This window comes from Ptiloglossa arizonensis, chromosome 12 (genome assembly GCF_051014685.1).
Source record: "Ptiloglossa arizonensis isolate GNS036 chromosome 12, iyPtiAriz1_principal, whole genome shotgun sequence".
Lineage (NCBI taxonomy): Eukaryota > Metazoa > Arthropoda > Insecta > Hymenoptera > Colletidae > Ptiloglossa > Ptiloglossa arizonensis.
This window is the reverse complement of record NC_135059.1, coordinates 12,834,541-12,858,629: the sequence shown is the minus strand read 5'-3', so window position 1 is coordinate 12,858,629 and position 24,089 is coordinate 12,834,541. Positions and strand designations below refer to the sequence as shown.

At 44.6% G+C, this 24,089-nt stretch overlaps 1 protein-coding gene and 1 long non-coding RNA gene across 3 annotated transcripts; both read left to right on the top strand.

The window, feature by feature from the left end:
- The first annotated feature begins 4,767 nt into the window (after positions 1 to 4,767).
- LOC143153411 (uncharacterized) lies at positions 4,768 to 9,539 on the top strand. 2 transcript variants are annotated; one of them, XR_012993812.1, is made up of 2 exons: positions 4,768 to 4,866; positions 9,008 to 9,539. It is a non-coding gene; the product is annotated as an uncharacterized LOC143153411 (long non-coding RNA). The 2 variants fall into 2 exon arrangements; XR_012993811.1 differs by having other exon boundaries at positions 4,797 to 4,987.
- Positions 9,540 to 15,498: 5,959 nt separating this feature from the next.
- On the top strand, positions 15,499 to 19,190 carry LOC143153321 (uncharacterized). The gene is made up of 8 exons (XM_076324356.1): positions 15,499 to 15,619; positions 15,699 to 15,884; positions 16,254 to 16,560; positions 16,632 to 16,818; positions 17,618 to 17,852; positions 17,923 to 18,079; positions 18,727 to 18,888; positions 19,035 to 19,190. The coding sequence occupies exons 3-8, from the start codon at positions 16,507 to 16,509 to the stop codon at positions 19,188 to 19,190; spliced, it is 951 nt and encodes a 316-aa protein (XP_076180471.1). The 5' UTR covers positions 15,499 to 15,619; positions 15,699 to 15,884; positions 16,254 to 16,506.
- The last annotated feature ends 4,899 nt before the right edge of the window (positions 19,191 to 24,089 follow it).

Sequence of the window (24,089 nt, the reverse complement as noted above, 5' to 3'; positions counted from 1 at the left end):
TAGAGATATCTATTTTACGTGTACTTAACGTATACGTACCTCGGTACATGTGATTTTAAGTGCACGGGCACTTATGTACTATTTCGCGTATGCAATTTAAATATTCGTGTACTACTTCACCCATGTGTATGTAAATATTCGTGTACCGTTTCAGGCGTATTAACATACCCGTACTTTGATTCGTTCAATTTTTCAAACACGATCACTGATTTGCAAAAGTGAAATACAACTGTGCAACATTTATAGGCTACAGATACAAAAATAAATTTTATAACCACTCCGTTGATAAAATTTTCTTTTTCTCTAAAAAAAAATCTTTTCTATTTTTCAAAATAATATTTTCTATATCGTAGAAAATTTGGTCTGTAGTCGATTTTCTAGCAACTAAATTGTTTACCTTTCAAAAATCAAATATCAAATTTTTTTTTCCAAAAAACATCGACATCCCTAAATTATTGTAGATTCCATTGTACCACCGTGGCATTCGTGAATCCGTGGCGAAAGGTTTTCCAGCTGGTGCTGCAGCGAACGCGTGGAGCGTCGTTACGTTGGATTCTGTGCGAAATACTTATAAAAAATTACCGACCGAGGCAAGTGTCACTTAAGTTTAACAAGACTCGGCAAAGTATAACGTTTTGGCGGACGCACTCTCGTGCGTGTGGGCCGTTGAAAAATCTGAAGAGCGGCGTTCGTGCTCGCCTCTGTGGACTGAACGCTTCGCGCGTAATGATGACAAATGACTGCGTAAATCATGTGACTGACCGGACGGCTTGGATTATCAAACATAACCTTTCGAGAGGCCACTGCACGAGATGGACTCCACGGGAACCGAACGGCCGCCTGCATCGACGAAATAAATTCTTTTCCACGAATTCGACGAACTTGGGGGTACTCGGTGGCTCGCGCCAATTCCCAAATTTAGCGATTATACATCGGTCCCGTGTTTCGCGCGAGTTCGGGAATCCAACTGCGATCACACGGCCATTGCGTCATTTAAGTCACGTACCGATGTGCCATATTTTATGTAATATCAAAAATTGGAAGTATAGTGTACCAAATGATTAATAATATCGAAAATCAGAAGTATACTGTATGAAATTTCCAATAATATAGATGATCGAAAGTGTACTGTACCAAGATTCTATTTCAATATAGAAGATATTATTATTTTATATTACAGAAATTATAAATATTGTAATTCCTATATTGTACAAAATTTGGTGCAGTAGACTCTCGATTATCCAGTCTCGCTTCGACCGGTTACGTTTCTTTTTCACACGAAAATAATTAACCCGTAGAAAAATGATCGACAACTTCGCCTAGAAAAGCAGTTAGAATTGTGGAGGAAAATTCGATTGAAAAGTTCCATCGGTGCAACGAGAAAGGAATGGTTCGATCGGGGTGTAAGTTGTTAGTGGACGGGTTTCGCGGTTGAGCTCGAAAAGATAAAAAGGCGTAGGGAGACACGGTGTCGTGGGCGTTCGTGGTGCGATTATCGACGGTACCCCTCGCAGATGAAGACGTCAGGGTTTGACGGGCCGACAATAGAGTATAAATTACCGATGGTAGGGAACGATGATGACGGTGGTAGCGCAAACTCCTATCGTAGAGTAGACGCGTGTGTGTTTAGATGCGCGTGCATCGCCGTTAACGTCGCCGGGCCCTAGGGTTTTATCTACCATAGGTGTGACGGGATTCGAACGTCGAAGGGATATCCATAGGCACTCTCGGAGCGTCACGGCGCATTCCTGGAACGCCCACGAACCGTTCGACCTCCGAAGACGACGAGCCACGATCGAAGAGGTCATCACGACACCGTGCTTGAACCTTCGTGCCCGACCTTTCGATCCACCGAGGACAATGAATTCGTCGTTCGGCCATAGATCCTTGGTAAATGTTCCTACAGCGTCTTCGGAACGATCTCATCTCCGCCACGTGAGACATTTGTCCAACGACGCACACGATCCTCGGAAAGCTATCTTTTCTTATTCGTTTCTTTCTTTCTTTCTCGATGTTCCTGCGGGCTCTTCGAAACAATCTCATCTACGCGTCGCGAAACATTCATCGAACGATCCACGCGATCGTCGGCAAGCTGTATTTTTCTCTCTTTCTTTGTTTCTTTCTTCCTTTCTCGATGTTCCCTACAGCGTCTTCGAAACAATCTCATCTCCGCGTCGCGAAACATTCGTCGAACGACGCACACGATCGTCGGAAAGCTGTATTTTTCTCTGTTTCTCGATCGTTCCATTTTCGTTTGAACGTTGATTTTTCGATAACCGCGAAGCTCCAGAACGTTACGGTCTCGCGTGTAGTTTTGCAATAAATCGTAAACGAGCGACTGTTTCACACGACATTGCTGTAAGCGTGGGCAGTCCTGGTGTGGCAATATGGCGCCGTGCCCGGCCGTCCTTCCGTCCCACCTGGATATATAAAACGGGCATTGCGGTTAATTAACGAGCATTACGTTAGGTGCCAATCTGCATAATTAGCGGCCCGCGCGCTGCACCGAGTGCGTTCGTCATTTACATCGTATCATGGTGGTTATACGTTCCACGGAATTTCTAACCTTCGGAGCGTTGAAAAAGTTGCGCGTTAACGAAGAATCCGCGTTCGAACGCCGCAGCTTCCCTGTTCCCGAGTTACGCTCGAACCAGATTTCGTTGGTATTTTATCGTACACGATCGGAAATGCTTCTCGGTGCGGAAGAAACGGGTTGCCACGATTGTTGTAGAAAGTGAATTGCAAGAATCGCGAGAATCGCGTGTAGAAAGAGAGCAATGGAAAAAGCTAGGGAGAAAGACCGACCCCCTTAAGCGAGATTCCTACCGGTTACTGCCTTACGTCTACCTGTTATTGTAGCTACGGGGCTGCATTCCACTTGAATCTAAATGCCTCTGTCACGGCTCGCAATAACCCTAATGGCAGGAACACGATGTTCCTGCTTCTGGGTGAGCATTTTCTGCGGATGCATCCCTTTGGATATACAAACTGAATACCTTTTCTTGGTTCCGCGCGTTAAAGTCCGAACGCACCCCGAACCTTTCGGTTCTGTGGATCAACAAAGAGAGAGAGAAAGAGAGAAAGAGAGGAAGAGAGAAAGAGAAAACGAGAAAGAGGACCGCGCACAGCTGGTTGTACTTTATGCGTTAGATTTTCGCGTTCAAGCATTAACTACTTCACCGAGATAACAACGAACATCCCTGAATTATCTAGGCGAACGAGACGGCTTCCCGGCGTTGGCAAACCGTGTCGTTGATATCGGAACGATCGTAATGTTAAATCAGGCCCCGACCGTTTCGAGATATCGATGATAAAAGTCGTGCCTAAGCACGAACCGCGAGCCACGATTATACCTCGGTAGACCCATAACGCAGTTTTGTTCTCGTTGATATCGGTGAACGTTCGTCGAGTTAATCAGGCTCGTACAAGGCCCTGGGTTTATCCTGCAGGCCGCGCACAATGCGCCAAACGGGTTCGCGCATCCGTCGTAAGTGGATCTACCCTATGGTTCTTACGTGACGACAACATTTAGATGGTTGCCGCGCGATAAGCGGAAGAAAACTGGAGCTTCGACTATAATAGGGACGGCTTCAAACTGCCAGAGCCATCGGGCCCGAAGCGAGCAAACAAGGCCCCGAGTAACCGCGCGCGGTAGTTACGGCTACGTGCCGAAGTGAAACGTTTCGGGGCCAGGATTGCGTTCCGAAGTGAAACCTTTCGGGCCCAGGATTGCCCAATACCGTTCTTACCTAAACTATTTTTAATCTCTTTCTTACCAACGGACGTAATTAGCGTCTACAGGTAAATATACAAGGTGTTTTAGAGCTAGGTGTCTACGTACATTGAAGTTTAGCGTCATGGCTATGGGCTGTTCCAGAGGAAGGGTGTTTTAGAGGTGGAATGTTTCAAAGGTAGGGTGTCAAGTATTTGGAAGGTAGAGTGTTTCAAAGATAGGGTGTTTCAAAGGTAGAATGTTTCAAAGCTAAAGCGTGTCAGAGGTAGGGTGTTTCAAAGGTAGGATGTTTCAGAGCGCGAAAAAAAGAGAAAAAAAAGAAAACGAACACCTCGAGGCGAGCCGTAACTTTCGGGAGATCAATTTGCGTAGAAATTAGCACCGGTGCGGTGCACAGGTGACGAACTGTATCTCGAGAGGCTGGTTTTTTGGCAACTCTCCGCAACGGAATTGTTAACCGACGCGAAGAGTTACGCTAATGGCGTACGACAACTCGCGCGAGCAATCTCGCGACAATTTCTGGCGCGTTGCGATTTACTTACTTATTGGACCGTGAGATATAATAAACGCATACCTAACTACCGACCGACCGGTTAAATGCCAAGTGCACCACCGAGTGACTACTCCTCGAGTCGACTCCGATACGAAATCCGTGCCGTAACATCTACGGGGTGATCGCAATTAAGGTAGATTCGCGGGAATGCGATTAACCAGAAATGCTAATTGACTCGGTCCCGGAGAGGAAGAATCGTGGCGTTGCGCCATGCGAAAATTAGAAAGGCACTCGCGCTACCAATTGCGATCGCGCCTTCGTTCTCACTCGCGAGAGAGAACTGCCTGCACGTATCCATTTCATACGTACGGGTACACTGTCCCGGGGTGTTTGTAGTCTTGCGCAAGCAGGCTGTTTGCGTCCTATGATACCTTAATTATAGCAGCGAATCGAATCGAATAGCCGGAGCAATTGCACCGAGAGACGCAAATACGCAAGAGATGAGCGCTGAAACGCTTTGCTCCGCGACACAGTAAGGCAACTAGTGACTCTGTTCGTAAGTTATGGCAGTATCGTTCGGTCTGTGCGATACAAATGGGACATTGACGCTAGTACCGCTGATACATCTTGGAACATTGAGGTATACGTATTTTAAAAAAAGAAACTAATCGACGAGGAAAAAGGGGAATTTATAAAACTGATCGCGCGTGCAGAATAGAAAAAGTCATAACGTCCTTGGAAAACATGTTATGGAATCTAAAGTGAGTTTCATTGTGAAAGAGGTTAGAACTGGTCGTTTTGACTGGTTGGTGAATCTAGTGTTGACGATATTGAAAGAGTACAGCATTTCTTCGCCTTGTAGCTGGGCACAGTAATTGTCCTATGCCTTTTGAGTTATATAATTACGAAGATTCACTTAAAAATAGAAATTTTCAAATATTGCACAATAGAAGGAAAATTACCGATATTTATTTGCAAAGCAGATATAATTGAACAATATTTAAGAAGTCTAAAACTATGTTTGAGATAGCCAGAGGTCCTAAGTTGGGTAGCCTGCATTGTGCAGAGATTGTACGTTGGTAAACTGTACTATACAAAGATTATAATTTGGTAGACTGTACTATGCAGATATCGTAAGTTTTCTATAAATCGAATCAGTCGTTCCACCTTGAATTACACGCATTTTCGTTATTGGCCAAGACAATCGCGTATACGAGTCTATCGCGTAACGAAATCGCGAAAGAAAAGCATCGAAACAGAGCGAGACGAAGCAATAACCAGTGGAACTCATTGGCGTAGCCACGTACCCAAAATATTGGGTTAACCGATAAGTTCACGCGGTCGTTATAATAAATTTCTTCCAATAAAAACTCGTACTGCGTTATATACGATTTGATAGCTTTTGTTTTCCTCGGTCAGAATTGTTCTGGAAGTTTTATTTCGCATTAACAACGATAAAGCTTCTGGTTAAAAACTGTGGAGTCTCCAGCACATAAATACGAATATCTCCGACGCGCGTTGCTTTATGACTTTAATCATGGTTCGCTGTAAGAACAGCGCAAAAATGATTCGTACGGTTCAAGGAATTCTTCTCTGAACGACGAACTATCTTATTGAACTACCTTTTCCATTCCTTTTCAACGGAATTACCTTAAAACTACTCCACGAAACTACGAAACGGGCTTCAAAATTAATTTACACGAAAAACCCTGGAATTCTTCGAACGTTGATTTCAGAGCGTTGGAAAGAGCTAAAGAAAAGTGGAGAATTTGTAACGGATTAAACGTTGAAAAATATTCTTGAAGAGCCAAAGATTCCACGTTCGTTGGAATCCCCAGTTATCCGAGAACCGTATTAACTGGTGCACCGAGAGACGTAAATACGCAAGATGCGCGTCGAAATCGCTTCGTGAAAGCATTCCGAGACAAAGTAGATGGTGTTTCACTCGCGAAAGGAAAATCCAAAGTAAGAATTTTCGCGTTTATCGTTGGTAAGAATCGTCTCCAGGAGGTTCGTGGAACGTTTCTCCGGAATGGTTGACCGTATCCGCGAATCGTTCCGTTTTGGTATCGCGTGACACGATCCGCTCCTCCTTTTCTCTCCAGAGAGGAGCGGACCGGACCGCTCGCACTTTCTTCGGCCTCGATCCCCTTGCGGGAACCTCGGGTGCTTACGTATCGCTTTCGCAATCATTATTAGACGTTGTTGCGCAAGCGAGAGCGTTCTGTCCTATATGAAATATCGCCCGCGTTCAATCTCAGCCGCGGATACGTTGTAATTAGCGTGCAAGACACTGCGTGGAAGCACGGCAAGCTCTAACGTAGCGTGAATACTATACGCGATATCGCGGCTCGCAGGACACGGGTGTCTGTAAAAATCCAGATGCCATTTCAGATAGGTGCTAGCAGATTCGCCACGGCGTTACGCCGGCAGAGTGCTGCAACTTTACGGCAAGCTCACGACGTACCAATCTTCGCCTTGGCCTGCCTCCAGTTATTCATCCGTGGCTGGCTTTTACATCGTATTAACGCTCCTCCTATAATAAGTCATGGCGGGCTGCTTATCGGTTCCACGATAGAAACGAAAACAGTGTTAACGATTTTCCTATTTAGAGATTCATGATTCAACGCGTCGATAAATCTCACGGTATAACGCTTAATATACAGCGAAAAGGTAATTGCACGATGGAAAGGTATCGAGAAACGATCTAATCGTACGCCGTGAGCAGATGCGCTGACAGATGGTCGGGCAAAGACTGTTCTCGAACACGCGCTACCAGTTGCCTCGGGTCAGTATAATCAACCGACTATAAACTAACTCCGTTGAACCCTTCCATTATTTTTTACCTCGCGGTAAACCTGTTACTCTACAAAGATGTCTCGCAATCTTACACGTCCTGTTCTCCTCCTTACGCCCACTACCACAGATCTTACGGGAATGGTATCGCGGCGGCTCGACCGGCTGTCAACGATCGAATCTACCGAACTTCCGTCGTGCAGTGGTCATCCTCTGTTCGAACCGTAATCGTGCGGGTGTCGTTGCGTCGTTCCCTCGAGTCTAGGGGCACACGAGCGTCGAAACAACGACGCGCGTTGCTACTGACGTCGACTTGCTACGAACGTTGCTACTCAGTTGCGCGAGCGTTGCTTCTCGTGCGTCAGTTGCAAAGGAAACGCGGAAAGGATGCGTGCGATACGGTAACGTTTCGTACATGATCCTACAATACTTCTCTAATTAATAATTCTTTAGAAAACCTTCTTGGAGTTATAATTCTTTTAATATCTACAGCAACACAAAAATCTGAGACGATCGATGGAAAATATCTCCTGTTTAGCACGATTGCCACGCAAATGGACAACTGACGACACGTTCGCGTGATCCGCCGAGTCAGTTGTATACGCAAATCGTAAAACGTGCATCGACGTGTCCTAATGCGCGTCCTAGCGTAAATACATCGATGAAAAATGAACGTACGTTCGTAGTGCGTGAACTTTAATGTACTATAATGTATTTGTACAACGCTCGTGTGTCCCCAACCTTGATTCGATGATGGAAGCGTAAAGCCTGACGAACGAAACTAACGCGAATTTCTGGATTTCACGGAAAACACGGTCGATTGTTTGCCACGCAAATTGTACCGTAGGTTATCCTTCATCCGTAGAACGACGAAGAGCTCGTCGAGTGTCAACGTCGTGCGTGTGGTGTCAACTCAATTAACGCGATCGCGACAACGATAAATCGTTTTACCCCGTTTCTCGCCCCGCCCGGTCCCGCTTCCACGCGCACGCGGTACGAATTAGGAAGATGAAAGAGCACGCCACGTACGCCGAGAAACGCGAACAAAAGAGTTTCAATTTATTTCACGATCGCGTACCATCAAACGTATTCGCGTTTTACCCGAGCCATTGTTTCGTATCAACGACGACAAACGATTTGCTGGCGCCCAGCAATCCGTCGAGACGAAGCCAGCTTTTAACCCGTTCGGCCTTAACATTAGAACTACCGATGGTGAACATATGACTATTTGTATCGGACCATATACGTATCTTCGAAGTTAGACGGGGAAAAGGCAAATTAATTTACGAGTATCGTTAGTTGTCTATGTTGATAATTGTATCTACGTTTACGTGAAATTATTTTCTTATTTTTATATCAAGAATCCGTACTTTCCAAATGCCAACGGACACTCTCTATACATTGCACGGAAAATATTATGGTCATAACACAAATCACCGAGTCTGTGACGCAGTTCGTCTACGCAAAGCGTAGAATACCCGAAGGCTAAATAGATCAAGACCGATCAAATTGTTTCGAATCCGTGATCTGAGCTCTCTAATCGCTTCGAATCTCTTACTGTGTACGTTCAAAGAATCTTTCTTTCGAAATATCGAAATGTTTCGTAACTTTGAAAATAAAAGTAGAGTTCTCTTTTGAGAAAAAAGGATGAGCTCTGAATTCGAACTAGTCTTGGTTAAAGATTAACATTGATCAGTTTGCGTGACAAATGTAGAACGAATAGTAAAATTATTGCCTTTTCATTCTATAGCATAGTACAATTATTGCCTTCGATACATTACAACAATTTTCATACTCTCTATTCACGTTAAGAGTGAACAGCGCATTCACTTCCTAATATTTATTTTTAAGTATTAAGCGTAATTAAATATGCAACGTCTACGTATTGTTACGTAAAAACGAATTCCAATTTTAGTATTAAAACTGTTTTATTTACGATTCATCGTCGACTGTTCCGTTACTAAATAAAATAGTTTAACTGGTAGTTACAGGGACACTGATAGTTATGGGGACATCTACCCCATGGAAGGCCATTAGGGTGCGCTCAGTTATGGGTGACACTCGGGAAGGACTTGCTTAAGATAGTTACCAAGTTAAAGAAGAGTTCACCAGAACTGACAAAAAAACATATCGTGTTGAGTATTACGATGTGTTCGTTGGTAAGTGAGATCGTTTACGACCGTCAGTATGCCTATTGCTTCGTGCGTAGCATGTTTTCACAAATTGGAATTGATGAAGAACTTCTCACGGGCGACCATGAGCCGGATAAGATTGACAAATCTGACTTTACTTTCGGTCGAGCATGAATATGCAGGGAAGATGAATTTTAACGAGGCCATAAATCATTCTTCAAAAGTTAAGCCACCGAGATCCTTCCGAGGATGAATATATCGCAACGACCCACATATAAATGTAAACAACCCACGATTTATCGATAAAATCGATTTTAAACTACTAATTTATTATTTTGCAAATAAATTAAACACCGCACAGATCGCAATCTTGTCGATCGTTGTGTATTTTGTGAAATTTTGTTCAAATTTTTTCCGTAAATCACTTGGTCGGTCAATCTTCGGATTTTTATCATTTAACGCGCGATTAATTAACCAAGTGACTTACAACCTCTGGTTTAACAAATTTCAAGAAATTGAGAATGTTTCGAAATTATTTCCAACGAAAAACAGTCAATAGTTAAAATAGTCCCGCGAAAACATGAGAAACATTACGAAACATTATTTAAGCAATTGAAAGAAAAATATTTATATAAACTTACTGTTCCCGTGAAATGTTTTTCAATTTTATAAACAATCGACAGGTAATTTATTAGATGACGGATCTATTTAAAAAAAAAGTAACTTTCCTCTGAAAAGTTTAGTATCATCCCTTATAAGTGGTCGGTATCGAGCACCAAAGAAGCGAGTGTTTCTCGTGTAGAGGGTAGTCCAAACAGGACTACCAGTTATTCTAACATTTCTTTTGTGGAATTGCTGTTCGAGACGATTCGAAACTTGGTAGTTTCGAAGGTTTCGAAACTTCTTCGGATGGAGATTCGATCGCCCATCGTTTTGATCCAACGGAAGAAGGTCACGGCACGTGAAGAATTTCTCCCGATTACGAAATCCGTCTACATTCGTCCCCATGATTTGCATCGCGCCGCGAGCATTTCGAACAATCCGACCAAGCGAGGGCGACAATCGCGCGAGTTTAAATATAGACACCAGCCGGGCTAAGTTTATCTTTATTGAGCTTTATGCCGGTTCGCATCGACCCCGTTGTTTTACGATGTGACTGGGTTGCGCTTTGTATCGTGCACATAACGTTAGAACCGATTTTTATCGATGATAATTGTCTCTGCGAAAAGCAATGGGTCAAGGGTTCGTTGTTCGTCGTCGATGAAAGGGAAAGCTCGTTGTTGTTCGTTATCGTTCGGTTCTTACTCTTCTATCGGAGGTACTGTTGGGTCGGTAAGAGGAAGATTGACCAATGTTTTCGTCTCCACTCTAGTTAATGGTTTATCTGCTACCCCGCTATCGATTACTATTGATCTTCGTCGCAGACCTTGGTCAATAGTGATGACGCTTGGGACGATAAAGAAGCTGGTAAACTGAACGATGTACAGATCGTAAATTGATAGAGTGTACTATGTAGAGATTGTTTGGTAGACTGTACTATGCAGAGGTCATAAGTTGGTAGACTGTATTCTGTAGAGATGATAAATTGGTCGATTGTACTATACAGAGATCGCAAATTGCCGATAAATCGAATCGGTTGTACTTCCCCGAATTACACGCATTTTGGTTATTAGCTAAGGTGATCGCATATTCGAGTCTATCGCGTGACGAAGTCGCGAAAGAAAAGCATCGAAACAGAGCGAGACGAAGCGATAAGGACAAGTGGGACGCATTGGCGTAGACGCACACCCAAAACGTTAATTATCTTCGAAACAAAAAGATTCACGTACCTTTGGTAATCTAATCCTGGTGACCCAACTCTTCAACGACGTCAGCGTCCATTTCCCGCGGATACGAAGATTCTACTTCTATGCGCCGAGGTCCCTCGAGGGGGAGGATTGGGCAGAGTAAAGCCCCACTCCTATGTCTCTCCGTCACTCGGTTCACGAAGACTCGACAACTTACGAGCTCCTCGTAGTAAAGGAAAGCCGAGATGTAAACACTCGTCGGTCTTCTTTTCGCGGTCGGAGAACAGACCGGGATTCCTCCTCGGAGCTTTTCGTCTTTTTTACCGTTTCGAGCTTCGTCGACCACCGAGAGCCACCTTTATTATCGCGTCTCGCAAAAAGGGTCACCGTGTCCACGTTTAACCGCGGTTTCGCGCACGTGTATGTAAATGGAGGCTGGAAGTTGCATGCGATTACTCGAAAATAAGGGGTATATAGGTGCGTAGAGGCGTGCGGCGTTCGCGCGAGCACAGATAAAACAGGATCGCGTGCCCCGGCGAGCGAGCACGTTCGAGCGCGCTGGAGTTGTCGCTCGGTCGGGTAACGACACGCCAGGGGCTTTGCGCGAATATCGTGCTGTGTCTATGCACGGTCACCGAATCGTTTCGTACGCGCGATTTATTTTACGAGTGCCGGGACGCGACGCGTAAACAAGCGTTAACCGAGCGGTAGATTAGCCGTGCGTTAGAAAATGGCCGGCCAGTCTCGAGTGGGGAGTAGACACATCTTTCTGAGAACTTAATTCAGCTCGGTGGTGTCGCGAGGGTAGAGGAACTCGCCTGTACGTGCCAATTGCTCCGTAACTCGGGCCAATCCCATGGTCTAGGAATTAAGCTGTTCGATACCGCGAAATACACACGGGGAGCTTCGCGAGGTCCCTATTGCCAAGTGGTACACGGATTGAGCTTCTCGTCCCTTTCGTTCCGGTGTTGGTATGCCCGAGCGTGCATTTCTTGAACAATCGAAGATACGAGCCATCTTCGATTAAGCGAAGTTTAATCTTAAACTTCTCGGTGTTGATGAACATCGGATTTCAAATAATGAAAATTCTTCCTTCGGCTACTTTTCGTTAATTTTACGATGTATTTAGGTACGTAGGAAAAAGGGCTGAGACTTACAAACGTTCGCATGGACACCAACAATAGTTGGCCCTAGAACCCGCAGATGTTCACATGGACGCTGCGTATAGTCAACGCTAGGACTTACAGACGTTCGCACGAGTGTTGACTGTAGTCATCTTTAAGATAGAAAGAGGTTAATCTTCCCGAAGAAACTTGGGCATTTAACGAGGGAGTTTTAGAAGTAACGCGAGGAGGTTTCGAGCTTCTATCGGACGCGATGTTGCTTTGAACATCGCGATTCGAGCGCAATACCGTCAATCCGTTCGTTGTCGCGATAAAGTCTTCTGGAAACAAGGTGCTAAGTGATGCGCCGAGTGACGGTTCATTAACACTCGTAATGAAGACCAGCGCCTCGCAACGAGACATCTCTCGCTGTGTCTCTCGGTTGGTTCAGCGGCGCGCCTACGGCGGCTGTCCCTCTCGTTTTTAAACTATGGATAGAGCCAACGACTGAACCGAGAAGAAGGATACGTTCCCGGTGGATGGTTTCGATGGCCAGGATACGAGCCAATGAACCTATCTTGCAGCCTCATTATCGCCTCGCACTCGGAACGAAACGACGCGACGATGTCGAGAGCGCCCTCGCGCCCGTTCTCGGAGCGTCGCGGAGATGAAACCGAGACTTTGTCGAGCAAATGCAAACTTGCGGGAACAACGAACGACGGGGGACAAGCAATCGAGAGAAATCGAAAAATCTTGCACGCGTTCCTGGTTCGTCGTCTATCGGGTTCCTCGCAGTTGGTTCGTATATTTGTGTATTTGTTAGTGCAAAATGATGAAAGTAACGCTACAATTTCTAAAATTAGTCGATTGAAGATAATATCCAAAAGCAAAGTATTCGAGATCGCGAACTCTATCGTTGCGTTTCGCTTTATCACGTTTCGTTTCGTTCGAGCGGTAGACTTCTCCACCGATTCAATTTAGCCAACAGTAACAATGTATTGCGTCGTAACGACTAATACGAATAGACGATTCCTCTCTCCCCTGTGTTTTTTTCGCTCACGGACCGTCTTCTCCGTTGCGAGTACTACTCAGACTCACGAATGTGAGCGCGTTGCAACTCGGAGGAGCTGGACGCGTCGCGCGTCGATGAGTTGCAATCGCTCGAAAACGAACGCGAACCGTTTCCGCTCGATTGTGCTCGAAATCGTCGAAACGCATCTGGTTGGTGGATATCGTCGCCTATTCGTTCCTTATCGATCGATTTTGCACGTTCTCGGTAAGGATTCAAAATCGTCGTGGCGTTGACAAGACTCGTCCATCGGTAAATCATTGGCTCTACTCGGGTTGGCCACGAGCGGTGACACGTTCCGTAGCCCCCTATCAGGACGAGTCTATTAAATCTGCAACAGGACGGAATGTCTGCCACGGCCATTACCATTCCGCCAAGTCGTAAGTTATCTTCGCTGACAGTGGGCGCGCATAGAAATGTCTTCGGCCGTGATACCTCCTGACTTCTTCTTCTTCTTCTTCTTCTGCTTCTTCTTCTTCTCCTCCTCCTCTTTCTTCTTCTTCTTCTTCTGTTCCTTGTTTTTCCTTTACTCCCTCCTCCTTCTCGTTCTGCTCGAGGCCGTCTTTGGTCGCACTGTCAGCCGCCAGCAGCCGTATCGGTCTTTAGAATCAACGCGCGCGGACCTTTTCGTCGACCTCGTTGCGTATCTTATTGTAAAACTCGTTAAATTGTTAATAAGGTCCAGTTTTTACCGTATATTTTTCTCGTGGCCCGGTATGATGTCAGACTTAAACGGCAACCTGTTTACCATCCGTGGTTCCGCGAGCGATTCCAGTTACTCGCTCAGATTTCTAAGCCCGGGCGCGTTGCGTCGCGAGGTCCCGTCTCGGCTCGGCTCGGCTCGGCTCGGCTCGGCTCGGCACGGCACGGCACGGCTGGGCGATCTCGCGGCGTAAATCCATCCCGCGCTGGTTGAAACGAAGCCAGTATTCCATGCCTGGTTCGATAACGTTTGAGGAGTGCATAAAGGGACTCGACGAACGTTCCTTTCGCGCCGAAGGTCGCCATTTGGCATTCAACGATCTCGCCGAGCCTATCAAAAGGTTCGGATTCGAAGAGGTACTCGACGGGTCGTGGTGTAACCGATTCGTATAAAATTTGCATCGCATTCCAGGCAGCCCTTGGCACTGCCAGTAATAGTGGTCGTGCATCGTAGGTAGATCTTTGAGAAGATCTCACCTCGGCACCTTCGCGAAACTCGCGGACACGAACGTAAAGAAGAAGAAGAGAGAGCGAGAGAGAGACGGGAGGGAGGGATGGGGGAAGGGGGGGGGGGTGCCAGAGGAGAGGACAGGAACAGAGAAGGACGAGAAGACGAACGAGGAGACGTGGAAGACGAGGACGAAACAGAAGCGAACGAAGGTGGAACAAGACCGGCAGCCCTTCGTCTCCGCCTCTCCTCTTTTCGAGTCCTTCCAATTCTCTCGTGGCCATAAAGGTTTTGTTGCAGCCAGATCGCCGTCGAGTCGAACGGTAAATCAAGATGGTTGCTTTACGTAATGGAGTTGCACCGGCCACATCTTAATTAGGAAAAATCTGGAAGCACATCCGTTTCCAGCTCGGCGATCCTAGGTGGAGTTAAGGCGCCCATTGCATTCTCATTAACCGTCCCGCTTTTGAATGCAGCCTATACACCGCAAGGCGAATCGCTCGTTACACTATTTATCTCGAGCCTCTGTTTCGCAGAAAACGGCCCTGTGTTCGCAATAATACGACCGCGTGCGTGGTATCTGTATACAATCTATCAGGGGAGCCTTTTAAATATTCACCGCTTATAAATACGCTATTAAACGTTACGTTTCGTCCGACGTGGATAGTCCTTCTTTTCACCCAGCTCGTATCTATCGATGCACACGCTACGAAAACGCGAACGCGGAAAGACGCGGGTTTTATTAATAATTAAAACACCGTTAACCGTACAGCGGTGTACCACCGCGTTGATTTTATCGCGAAATCGATGAGATTAAAAGCATTATACAACGTTTTACGGGAATACCTCTGGTACTCAGACATCGACCCCGTTGGGGATCTTTCCTACTTTATCACGGACGAGTTAATCGTCTATAATTAATGGGAACGACATTTAAGAGCGGATACTCCGAATGCCCCGTACACGCTCCGATTCGAACGAGATTCTATCGACGCGTGATATAAGATGCATGATTGAACAAACACCGGGTTCGAGCAAAAGTAAACGTGGATCGTTGGCCTTGCAATCGAGATCCATCGATTGTATCTCGCACTCGAAATGCTCGCGACTTTCACCGTTTCCTTTTTTGTAACCACGGCGCAAACGAACGCCAACCGGGTGCTACGGAAGAATATTAATATTTTTACAACTTTTTTCGATCACGTTCCTTCGGGTCGTAAGTTCGCCACGTCTACGGAAGATGCTTCACTCATAGGGAGATACTTTGGCGATTTAGATGGACAACATTGAATTTTCCAAGCGATCTGTACAACTACGTTATTTATCGATAACAAAATGTCCATTTTGTGCAAAAACGTAAGTTTTACTTTAAAAAATTACGTATTATATATCATAGGGTCCAGAAGTATAACCAACTAATGGGTTCTTCGTCTAGATCCGTCGACTTATTCGTACATCCACTGTTGTTCAAAGTTCAAGTGTCATAATATTTTTTTACAATGGAAAAAACGATAAAACGTACAAGGCGTTGAAATTTGATGTACTTAAAATCATAGTGATTCAGCGCACGTCTATCCCATTTTCGCGGTACAACTAAGTCCAGTGTCGTAATCCGGAAATGGTATGTGTTATAAAAAAAAATTTATTCGAGACAAATTTAGAAGCGAGTTAAGTTTGTTAATAAACGTTGAAACATTTGTTCGGAACAGTGTAGAAACGTCGTGAGGCTTTAATAATTGTAAATTATAGTTCGAGCGTACATAATTTCTACGATACAGTCGTATAGACATTAATAATAATTGTAGAACGTACAAAGCTAGCAAAAGAACCAAAGAGATTAAATCTTGCCCCAATTGTTCATCTTGGTATTGAATAATGCATCAATGTTTCGACACTGTACATTAACTCACTTATATCTCGTTTATAGAATCTCAGGCAGAGTATTTAATCGAGCGTGATTTTCAAAAATTCCTTCAATTTGCAATTCCAGGCAGTGACGAGTGATCCCCTACGTGAATATGTTAACAATCTCTAATCGACGGATAAATTCACGTCTGCGAGCGCGATGGGCACACCGAATCGCGATCGTTCGTTGTCGAAATTTCCCCGTGTCTTGGTTCGTGGTACTCGAACGTTCGTGGTCGCTGTTTTTCACCCTACGGGGATGCCAAGATGAACGCTAGTCCAAATTTACGCGGAGTATCCGATTACGTTTCTTAGCCAACCGTTTGCGAAATATCGTGATGACTTCTCAGACAAATGGCGAGGCGCCGTGTCTCGAGCGTCTTCATCGAGAAGTACGGAGCATTAATTTGTTATTATTCGCTTAACCTTTAAGGCGACCGACTATCTGTATCCCCTGTCGCAGGCATTTACCACTTTGGACACGTTCCCGAGCAAAATCATCGAGCTGAACGACTTCGTCAACGAGTACATGCCGGACTCGATGAAAAATAGTAAATTCAACGACAATATCGTTGGACGAACGGCCAAGTGCCATTCAACAATTTCCAATACGAAAAATTGGGACGGGAACAGCGTCTCGGATTTCGGCGGTAATTAATAGCGAAAAACCAGCCATTAACGAGGGAGATTCGAGTGAATTGTTCGAATAAAAGTGAGTTTTAAAAGTAAAACTTCGACGAAACTTTTCGTCACTTTTCCTATATATATTCTTTAACGTTTCAAGATGTGACATGTTTTTTTTTTTGTTACGTTTTACCGACTTTTTGCGAAGCAATAAACGTTGATCTGGAGTTCTTTTCGTAACAGAATTGCGCATCGTACGAACCTAAATACTGTTCAAAAACTATAAAGTTAATGATAATGTTCTGGAATTCCAGAGAAATTCCAAAACTGATTATTATCGCAATACTCTGGAATTTCATAGAAATTCCAGAACCGATTATTATCATAATAGTTTGATATTTCAGAGAAATTCCAGAACCAAGTATCGTCGTTAATTTTATAGTTTTTAAACAGGATTTAAGTACACACGGTACGTGATTCTATCGCGAAGAAAAATTCCGTTTAATTTTCATTCTAGATTAACGTAAAAAAGAAATTCTAGACTGTAGGTAACCGACGAGAAGGTCCGCGCAATAACACTTATTACTTCGCAAAGGATCGATAAATTGTAACGAAAAAAAAAATTTTCTACATCTTGAAACGTTAAAGAATATACACGGATAACGACGAAAAGTTTCCTCGACGTTTTACCAAACGAAAACGTATCCGAATGTTCATTTTTATTTCAACCTTTCGTTCGAGTCTCCCCCGTTAAGATCGCATTTAGTGTGCGCGCGCGCGGCCGCGTAACATGGAGGATTTTCTCTTTCACTTCGATCCCTCCAGTTTCGAGTTACTACTCTCTGTCGATGTGTGATCGCAGTCGATCGAGACATGGAATTTGCAAAAGAAGATACTATCGTTCCCGGGGCGTAACTGGATGCAATATACGCCGAAGACCCGGACCGCTTGGACAACTTTTAGCATTTATCGTCAGCAGCTTGGCGACGTGTACGAAGAAAATTGTCGTTGTTCCGTCCCAGTATATTATCGACAACGTGCTTTCAACGTTCTTCCAACGGTAAGAATAATCGACGATATCCTACCCACCGAAGTTAAAAATGACCAATCGCGTTAATCCCTGGACGAAGGCGCAAGCTGAAAAACGCACAATGCGGTCCTTCGCCGAATTGGGACAGCTCTCTCTCGACTTACGTGACCACGCTCAAGAAGGATACAACGATCATTGGAAATCTTATCGATATTATGAGACCCGCTGCAGTGAAACTCATCACCGACACCACCACCGTAAGCATTTCTCGCACAAACATTCGCGAACACACTTTTACGAACATTTTTACGAAACTTTTTGCATCTTCTTCGACAAACGAAAGAAATGTAATATTTTTTTCCAGTCGTGGAGAATCGAGTGTGAAACTACCCTTCGAAGTTTCACTCTTCCGACGTTATCTCGAATTTTTTATCCGAATTAATTCTTTGTAGCTTTTCATTGAGAAGCCAATTACACGTGTTACTAACCGTAATAGTAAGCAAATAGACGAAAGTAGGGAAACAATTTTATTCCATGCTTGTATCTAAATTTGGATGAAATTCGTCGCAGAAGCAATGAAAAGAACGAGGATACTCTGCTACTCGACTAAACAATTTTTCCAAATCATAATTCCGGTCACGAATGTTGTACATGTAAACCTACAAGCTTGGTTGAAATCGGTGAGAGTTACTTCTGACCCTCGTGAGTACTCCGAGAAAAAGAAATAATAATAATATTTAATTATAATCGGTTGATACGCTGCGCGAAGAGAAATGGCGAAATACGCGGCCGTTTTACGAGCAGCTAGAAAGTTTCGTCAAATCGTACGTCGAGTATTTCACGGATGTTCCGCGCGAGCGGTGGAGGATTGTTTCGTAAAAGAAAAAGTATTTGTTTCGTTCAGTTGAAACGCTGGCTGCAGGCAGTCGCTTTAACCGATGCAACGGCGTCGATCGAACTGGCGAATGCAACGCGGAGCACCGAGACCATCGACTGTTGGGCTTACGAGCTGTTCTTTCATCTCAAGTACCTTCAAGTGAATCGTGCACGACGGACCACCGACAAAGTAATCCTTTACGCTAATTGCGGACTCTTACCTACCTATCGTTACCGCGGTGAATGCGTTAATTTCCCTTTCGAAACAACGCGACCGTAACAACAATTCTCAATTGCACTTTCAACCTTGTTAATGAAACTCTCGATGACTGCCAGGTAATAGCCGAAGCTGGGTCAAAGCCTGCCGACGTGATTCACATCAACTTGTGGCATCGTTTGGTTCAACTTCGCGACAACTATATCATATTGTACGAAACGCTCGAGAATTATGATAAAATTCACGATCTCGAGTCGGAGAAGTCGCGCGAATAACACAAGATCGTGGAAAGCGTGGATATAGTTTACAAATTGGTAAACACAACCCTCCCGTATGCGTCTACTTAATTTTCGATAGTAATAAAAACTGCCGAGTAATAGTCAAAGTTGAGTCAAAGCCTGACGACGTGATTCGTATCAACTTGTGGCATCGTTCAACCTCGTGACAACTATATCGCATTGTACCCTTGAAAATTACGAGAAAAAAGCGTGAACACAAAAAATAAGACGCATTCCCTTTCCCGTATACATCTAGTTAATTTTCGATAGTAATAAAGATTGTCGGATAATAGTCAACGTTGAATCAAAGGTGACGCGATTCTCATCAACCTGTAACGACTATATCGTACCATACCCAGGAAAATTAAGATAAAATAAACGACCCGAGTCGGAGAGAAGCCTTGAACGCTGATCAAAAGCGCGAGCAGAATTTAAAAAAAATGTAAAAACACATCCCCCACTTGTGCACGCATCCGACTAGTAATCGGTAGTAGGTAAAACGGTTTCCGGGTGGTGTTTCGGTAGAGTTTTTCCGTGGAACGTTAACCCGAGCCGTACAACAGGTTTAACTCGAGTAGAAGGTCCGTCTATCGAACCTCTCGCCCGTTTGTTTCGACACGATTGAGCTGACATGGCACGCTATTGTGGCTAACATTTAAACTTCGTGCCGAGGAAGGGAACGCAGACAGGCTACGGCGATTTTTGCCTCGGCGATGATTGCACCACCCGAGCTGCAGTCACCACTCGCTCCGTCGACTTCTTTCCTGCGAGTAATAGCGTAACCTACTTAACCAGATAAAACGTCAAACCCTTTTTACGGTAAAGCAATACTATCGGGCAATAATATCTACGATTGCCCGATACATTACAAGGAGCCGATATCGCTCGATTCTCGATGTACGAATTTCACCGTACGCGGTACCATATTCCGCAACGCCGCCTTTTTCAATCAGCGTCGAGCGGTGAAAATAAAGGTTGCTCGCCGTGGCGAATAAAAAATGCGAAAGATCAACGTCTTACGACCTTTCCAGCGCAGCTACTAGGAACCAGACGTTGGACGCGATAGTATTATTAACCGTTGGAAACGCTCCGCACCGCTCCGCACCGTAGCGCTTCGTAGCGCTCCGCTCGGCTCGGTGCCGCGTGGCGAACCTGTATGCTCGACGCGTGCATTTAGGTTTCAGCGTTCCTCGCGGAGATCGTCCGTGATTCATCGAACGTGAGCAGCACTTGTCATAGCACGTATAAAAGGTCGATACCCCATTAGGATCTAACATGTTCGCGTGAACACGTTTCGCGGCTCGGTGTTGTACCGACCGGCGTCTTGTCAACCCCGTAACGTTGAATTACGCGCGCAAATATAAAACGATGACACCGGCCCGGGGAAACGCGGTCAAACGACCAACCGTTGACTCATTGAACGCTTCCCGTGGGAGAGTTCAGCTGGAAATAGATTTAAACCACCCGTGCAGAAGCCACGCCACATTTTCTACCCAGATTCCGTTAAACAACGGAACGAACCGTTAGATTCAATATTATATATATATATATGCATATATACGTGTGTGTATATATATATTTCGAGTGGCTGTAACGAGATTCACGAGCGTTTTCCTCGCTACTCGAGTCTTCCATTCCCACAATAAATGCAGCGGCAAATCTTTCTCCAGTGCAAGGGGAGTGCCGGCAGGTAAGCCATCGTTGTTGAGACTGGTACGATCGTACCAGTCATGGACCCGATACCAACAAAGAGTCAATGTTACCTTTAGATTTCACCGGGCCGTGGATAAGCACGTGAGTCGAGTGGACTAATTATTCTTTCGCAAGCGCAAGCTCGCGGCGAACGAGAGCTTTTATCTCTCTGTGGCGAATGGGTTTGTTTTTAAATTGCTCGTAATTAGGAGTGTATCCGAGATATCGATCGGGTTGCACGGTGCCGCGGCATAAACTCGATTGCGACAAGAATGGATGACGAATGGGATCGCTAAATCGACGCGAACGGCTTCGCAACCAGCGATCGACTCGCGAGATCAACACGCGCGTAAAACGATTCCGTGACGGTGATAAATACACCGCTGTCCACCGGAAACCGTCCAGATTCTCGTTTCCCGCCATCGGGACAAGGGAACAGAGACCAAGGGAGAAAGAGAGACAACGGAACAGAAGTACGTTTCATCTTCATGATCGTTCCTCGCTTCTGTAATCTGCCGCTGGATCGGTATAGATGACCGACGAGCGGTATCCTTCGTGGAGATGTTATTATGTTATTAATATCGAAACGGTTGGTTCGCGTACAAGGTGATTCGACCAACCGAGACTGGCTCTTCTTTCGACGACCACTGACGCTGGACATCCGATGTACCATATGGAGCTGGTAACTCGACGAGTCTCAGGTATGCCGTTAGATCGATTTTTGGCGGGATGAATTACGAGAATGTGCAAGTTTCGGAAACTATCGTTTCTTAGGTTTGCTTAGACTAGTCTGACGCTGTGTCGCCCTTGTGACATCCTGATTGTCAATTTACCAGCTCTCTATGGTACAATATAGTACATTTTGTAGTACATTAGGAATGGTACTTTTTTTTTCAGCGATGATGATACGCATCGATGTATTATAGAGTGCTGGTAAGTTGGTAGATTTAAAGAATGCTATGAAATTCATTTTTTCATAGGGATAAGCTCTACGTAGTTATAAATTTTAGATGCTATAACTTTTAGGTTTCCTTAGGCTGCTGTGTCTGTACTTTCGTCGATCTTCTTGCCCTTGTATCGTACCAGCTGCACTAAAACCCTTCTTGCCCGTGTAAACTTACCAGTTCCCTGTACAGAGTGATTCAAAAATACATGTCCGTACTTGTGACGGTAAATTTACACACCAAGGTAAGTAAAAAATGCCCTACGAACGTGTATCCTGTACATCTTGGTTTTCGAGGTTCGAACGATCGAGAAAAGTGTTCAGTGTCCCTTTCACCCTTTGACATTTTTATATCGGGGTCGTTTAAAATCTTTCGTGTATTCAAAAATGTACTGTACTGAGCTGAGAAGTTGACTCTTGGAAAAAATTGAGAATTATATCGAACGTTTTAATTACTCTATAACACGGTACTACGTTTTCCTTAAAGGAGTATTTTTACAATCTCCAAAAATTGATTTCTTTTTAAACACTCGATAAATAAACTTCGTAGGATATTTTTAACTCGCCTTGGTTTATATGTATATTCATCCCCCGAAGTATAGACATACATTCCTGAATCATCCTATAGCACGGTGCGATTCCACGAACCGAGACAAGCTCTTTTTTTAACAACGATGTTAAACATCGATGTTCAGGAAATGATCGAATTCCGCGGGACTATCTTTTTTGTCGCGCAACGCTGCAAGCAAGTGCAGTGTGCACTTGTACTTGTTCCTTTCGAATCAAACTATGCATTTTTTGCACGAATGTTTCCTCTCTTCGTTCCGTACGTAAACGTATCAACGTATGAAAACGCGGTAATAGTTTACGAGTTATTCCATATTCTATTTCAGAAAATTACTTTATTCCAGCAGCTGTGAAACCGCACCGTTACAGTCTAACTATTTTCTTATTCGGTTCTTTCTATTTCTCGTTACACGGTTGTAAAGTTACGTAACAGTTGTCTCTCGAGGAATCGGTTTTAATTCCGTCGCTGTTAAGTCGGCTCGAAACCGTAACGAGAAATATGAAAAAAAAAACGAGTAGTAAAATGTTTAATCGTTCGTGACAAAAGACCAGCCGAAACATAGCAATTCCCTAACGCACGAAATATCTCGTACAAGCGTTCCTTTCGCGATACTCGTACCTCGATACACGTGAATTGATTAATTCGTACGAAAGAACAAATGCAAGTCCAGTTAAAATTGTTTCAACTTTTTTCCCCTATCAAATTTTTCTACCTACAGAAAATATCTTCGGTTTGTTTCTAGAATCACTCTGTGTACAGTAGTGGCCATAAAAATTGCACCGGTTCGTAAAACTACGATTAGTCGAATGGATGGATAATTAAATTTCCTCGTAAATTTTTGAATACCCAATAACAAAGACTGAACTAAAAATATTGTCGATTCGAAGGTGGTGCAAATTTTGCAAACCTCGTTGTCGTTCGATCGATGTCGGTTCGTTGGAAGGAAAAATGCTGGATCTTGTAAATATCCTGCGAGAAAAGTGTTCGTTAACAGTCTGGATCGTTTCATCCCTCCCTCGTGGTCGAAACGCGAAGAAGCTCGAGAGGAAATATTCCCGGGAAAGTTTGCAGCCGATCACGGCGTAGAAACGCTTTTCCCCATAGACTGATGGGTTAGGTATCCGTTAACGCATCTAGCTAAAGGTAAAAGCGTTAAACGAGTACCGACCCCAACTAACCTATGATCTTGGTTGATAGTTGATCGCGAGTTAAGGCTAGCTCCATCCATAACAGCCTCGAACGAAATCCCTCGTGTGGCTCCATCGTGCGAACGAACGGTAGTCACGACTCTGATTACGGACCATGTAAAACATCGTAGAACCGCACGAGGGGAAAAACAGGCGCAGAGAAGAAGGAGGGTCTGCGATACAACGAGAAAACTCGATACGAGATAAGGCCAGGGATCGGTGAAACTTTATTCGAATAACGAGATAACGCTCCGGTGTTTTATACGACGATTAACCCTCGTTGGAGAAACAATTCACCGATCGAATATTCGGCGCTAAATACGATACGGAGTAAAGGGTTTACAATCTGGTTCGATCGGTGTATAAATCGACTCGATGGGAAATGATTTAACACGCTCGAGGATGAATCGTCTCGATCGAAAAATTCCAAAACCGGCGGCCCGTATCGTTTCCGTGCTAACGGTATGAAAAAAGGAAAGAAAGAAAAAACGAAAAGGCGATATCGT

Coding starts and splice junctions, on each gene's coding strand:
- LOC143153321 (XM_076324356.1), top strand. CDS start 16,507: ATGACTTCTCAGACAAATGGCGAGGCGCCGTGTCTCGAGCGTCTTCAT. Junction 16,819..17,617: donor CAGCGTCTCGGATTTCGGCG/GTAATTAATAGC, acceptor CGATCCCTCCAG/TTTCGAGTTACTACTCTCTG. Junction 17,853..17,922: donor CTTTCAACGTTCTTCCAACG/GTAAGAATAATC, acceptor CCCTGGACGAAG/GCGCAAGCTGAAAAACGCAC.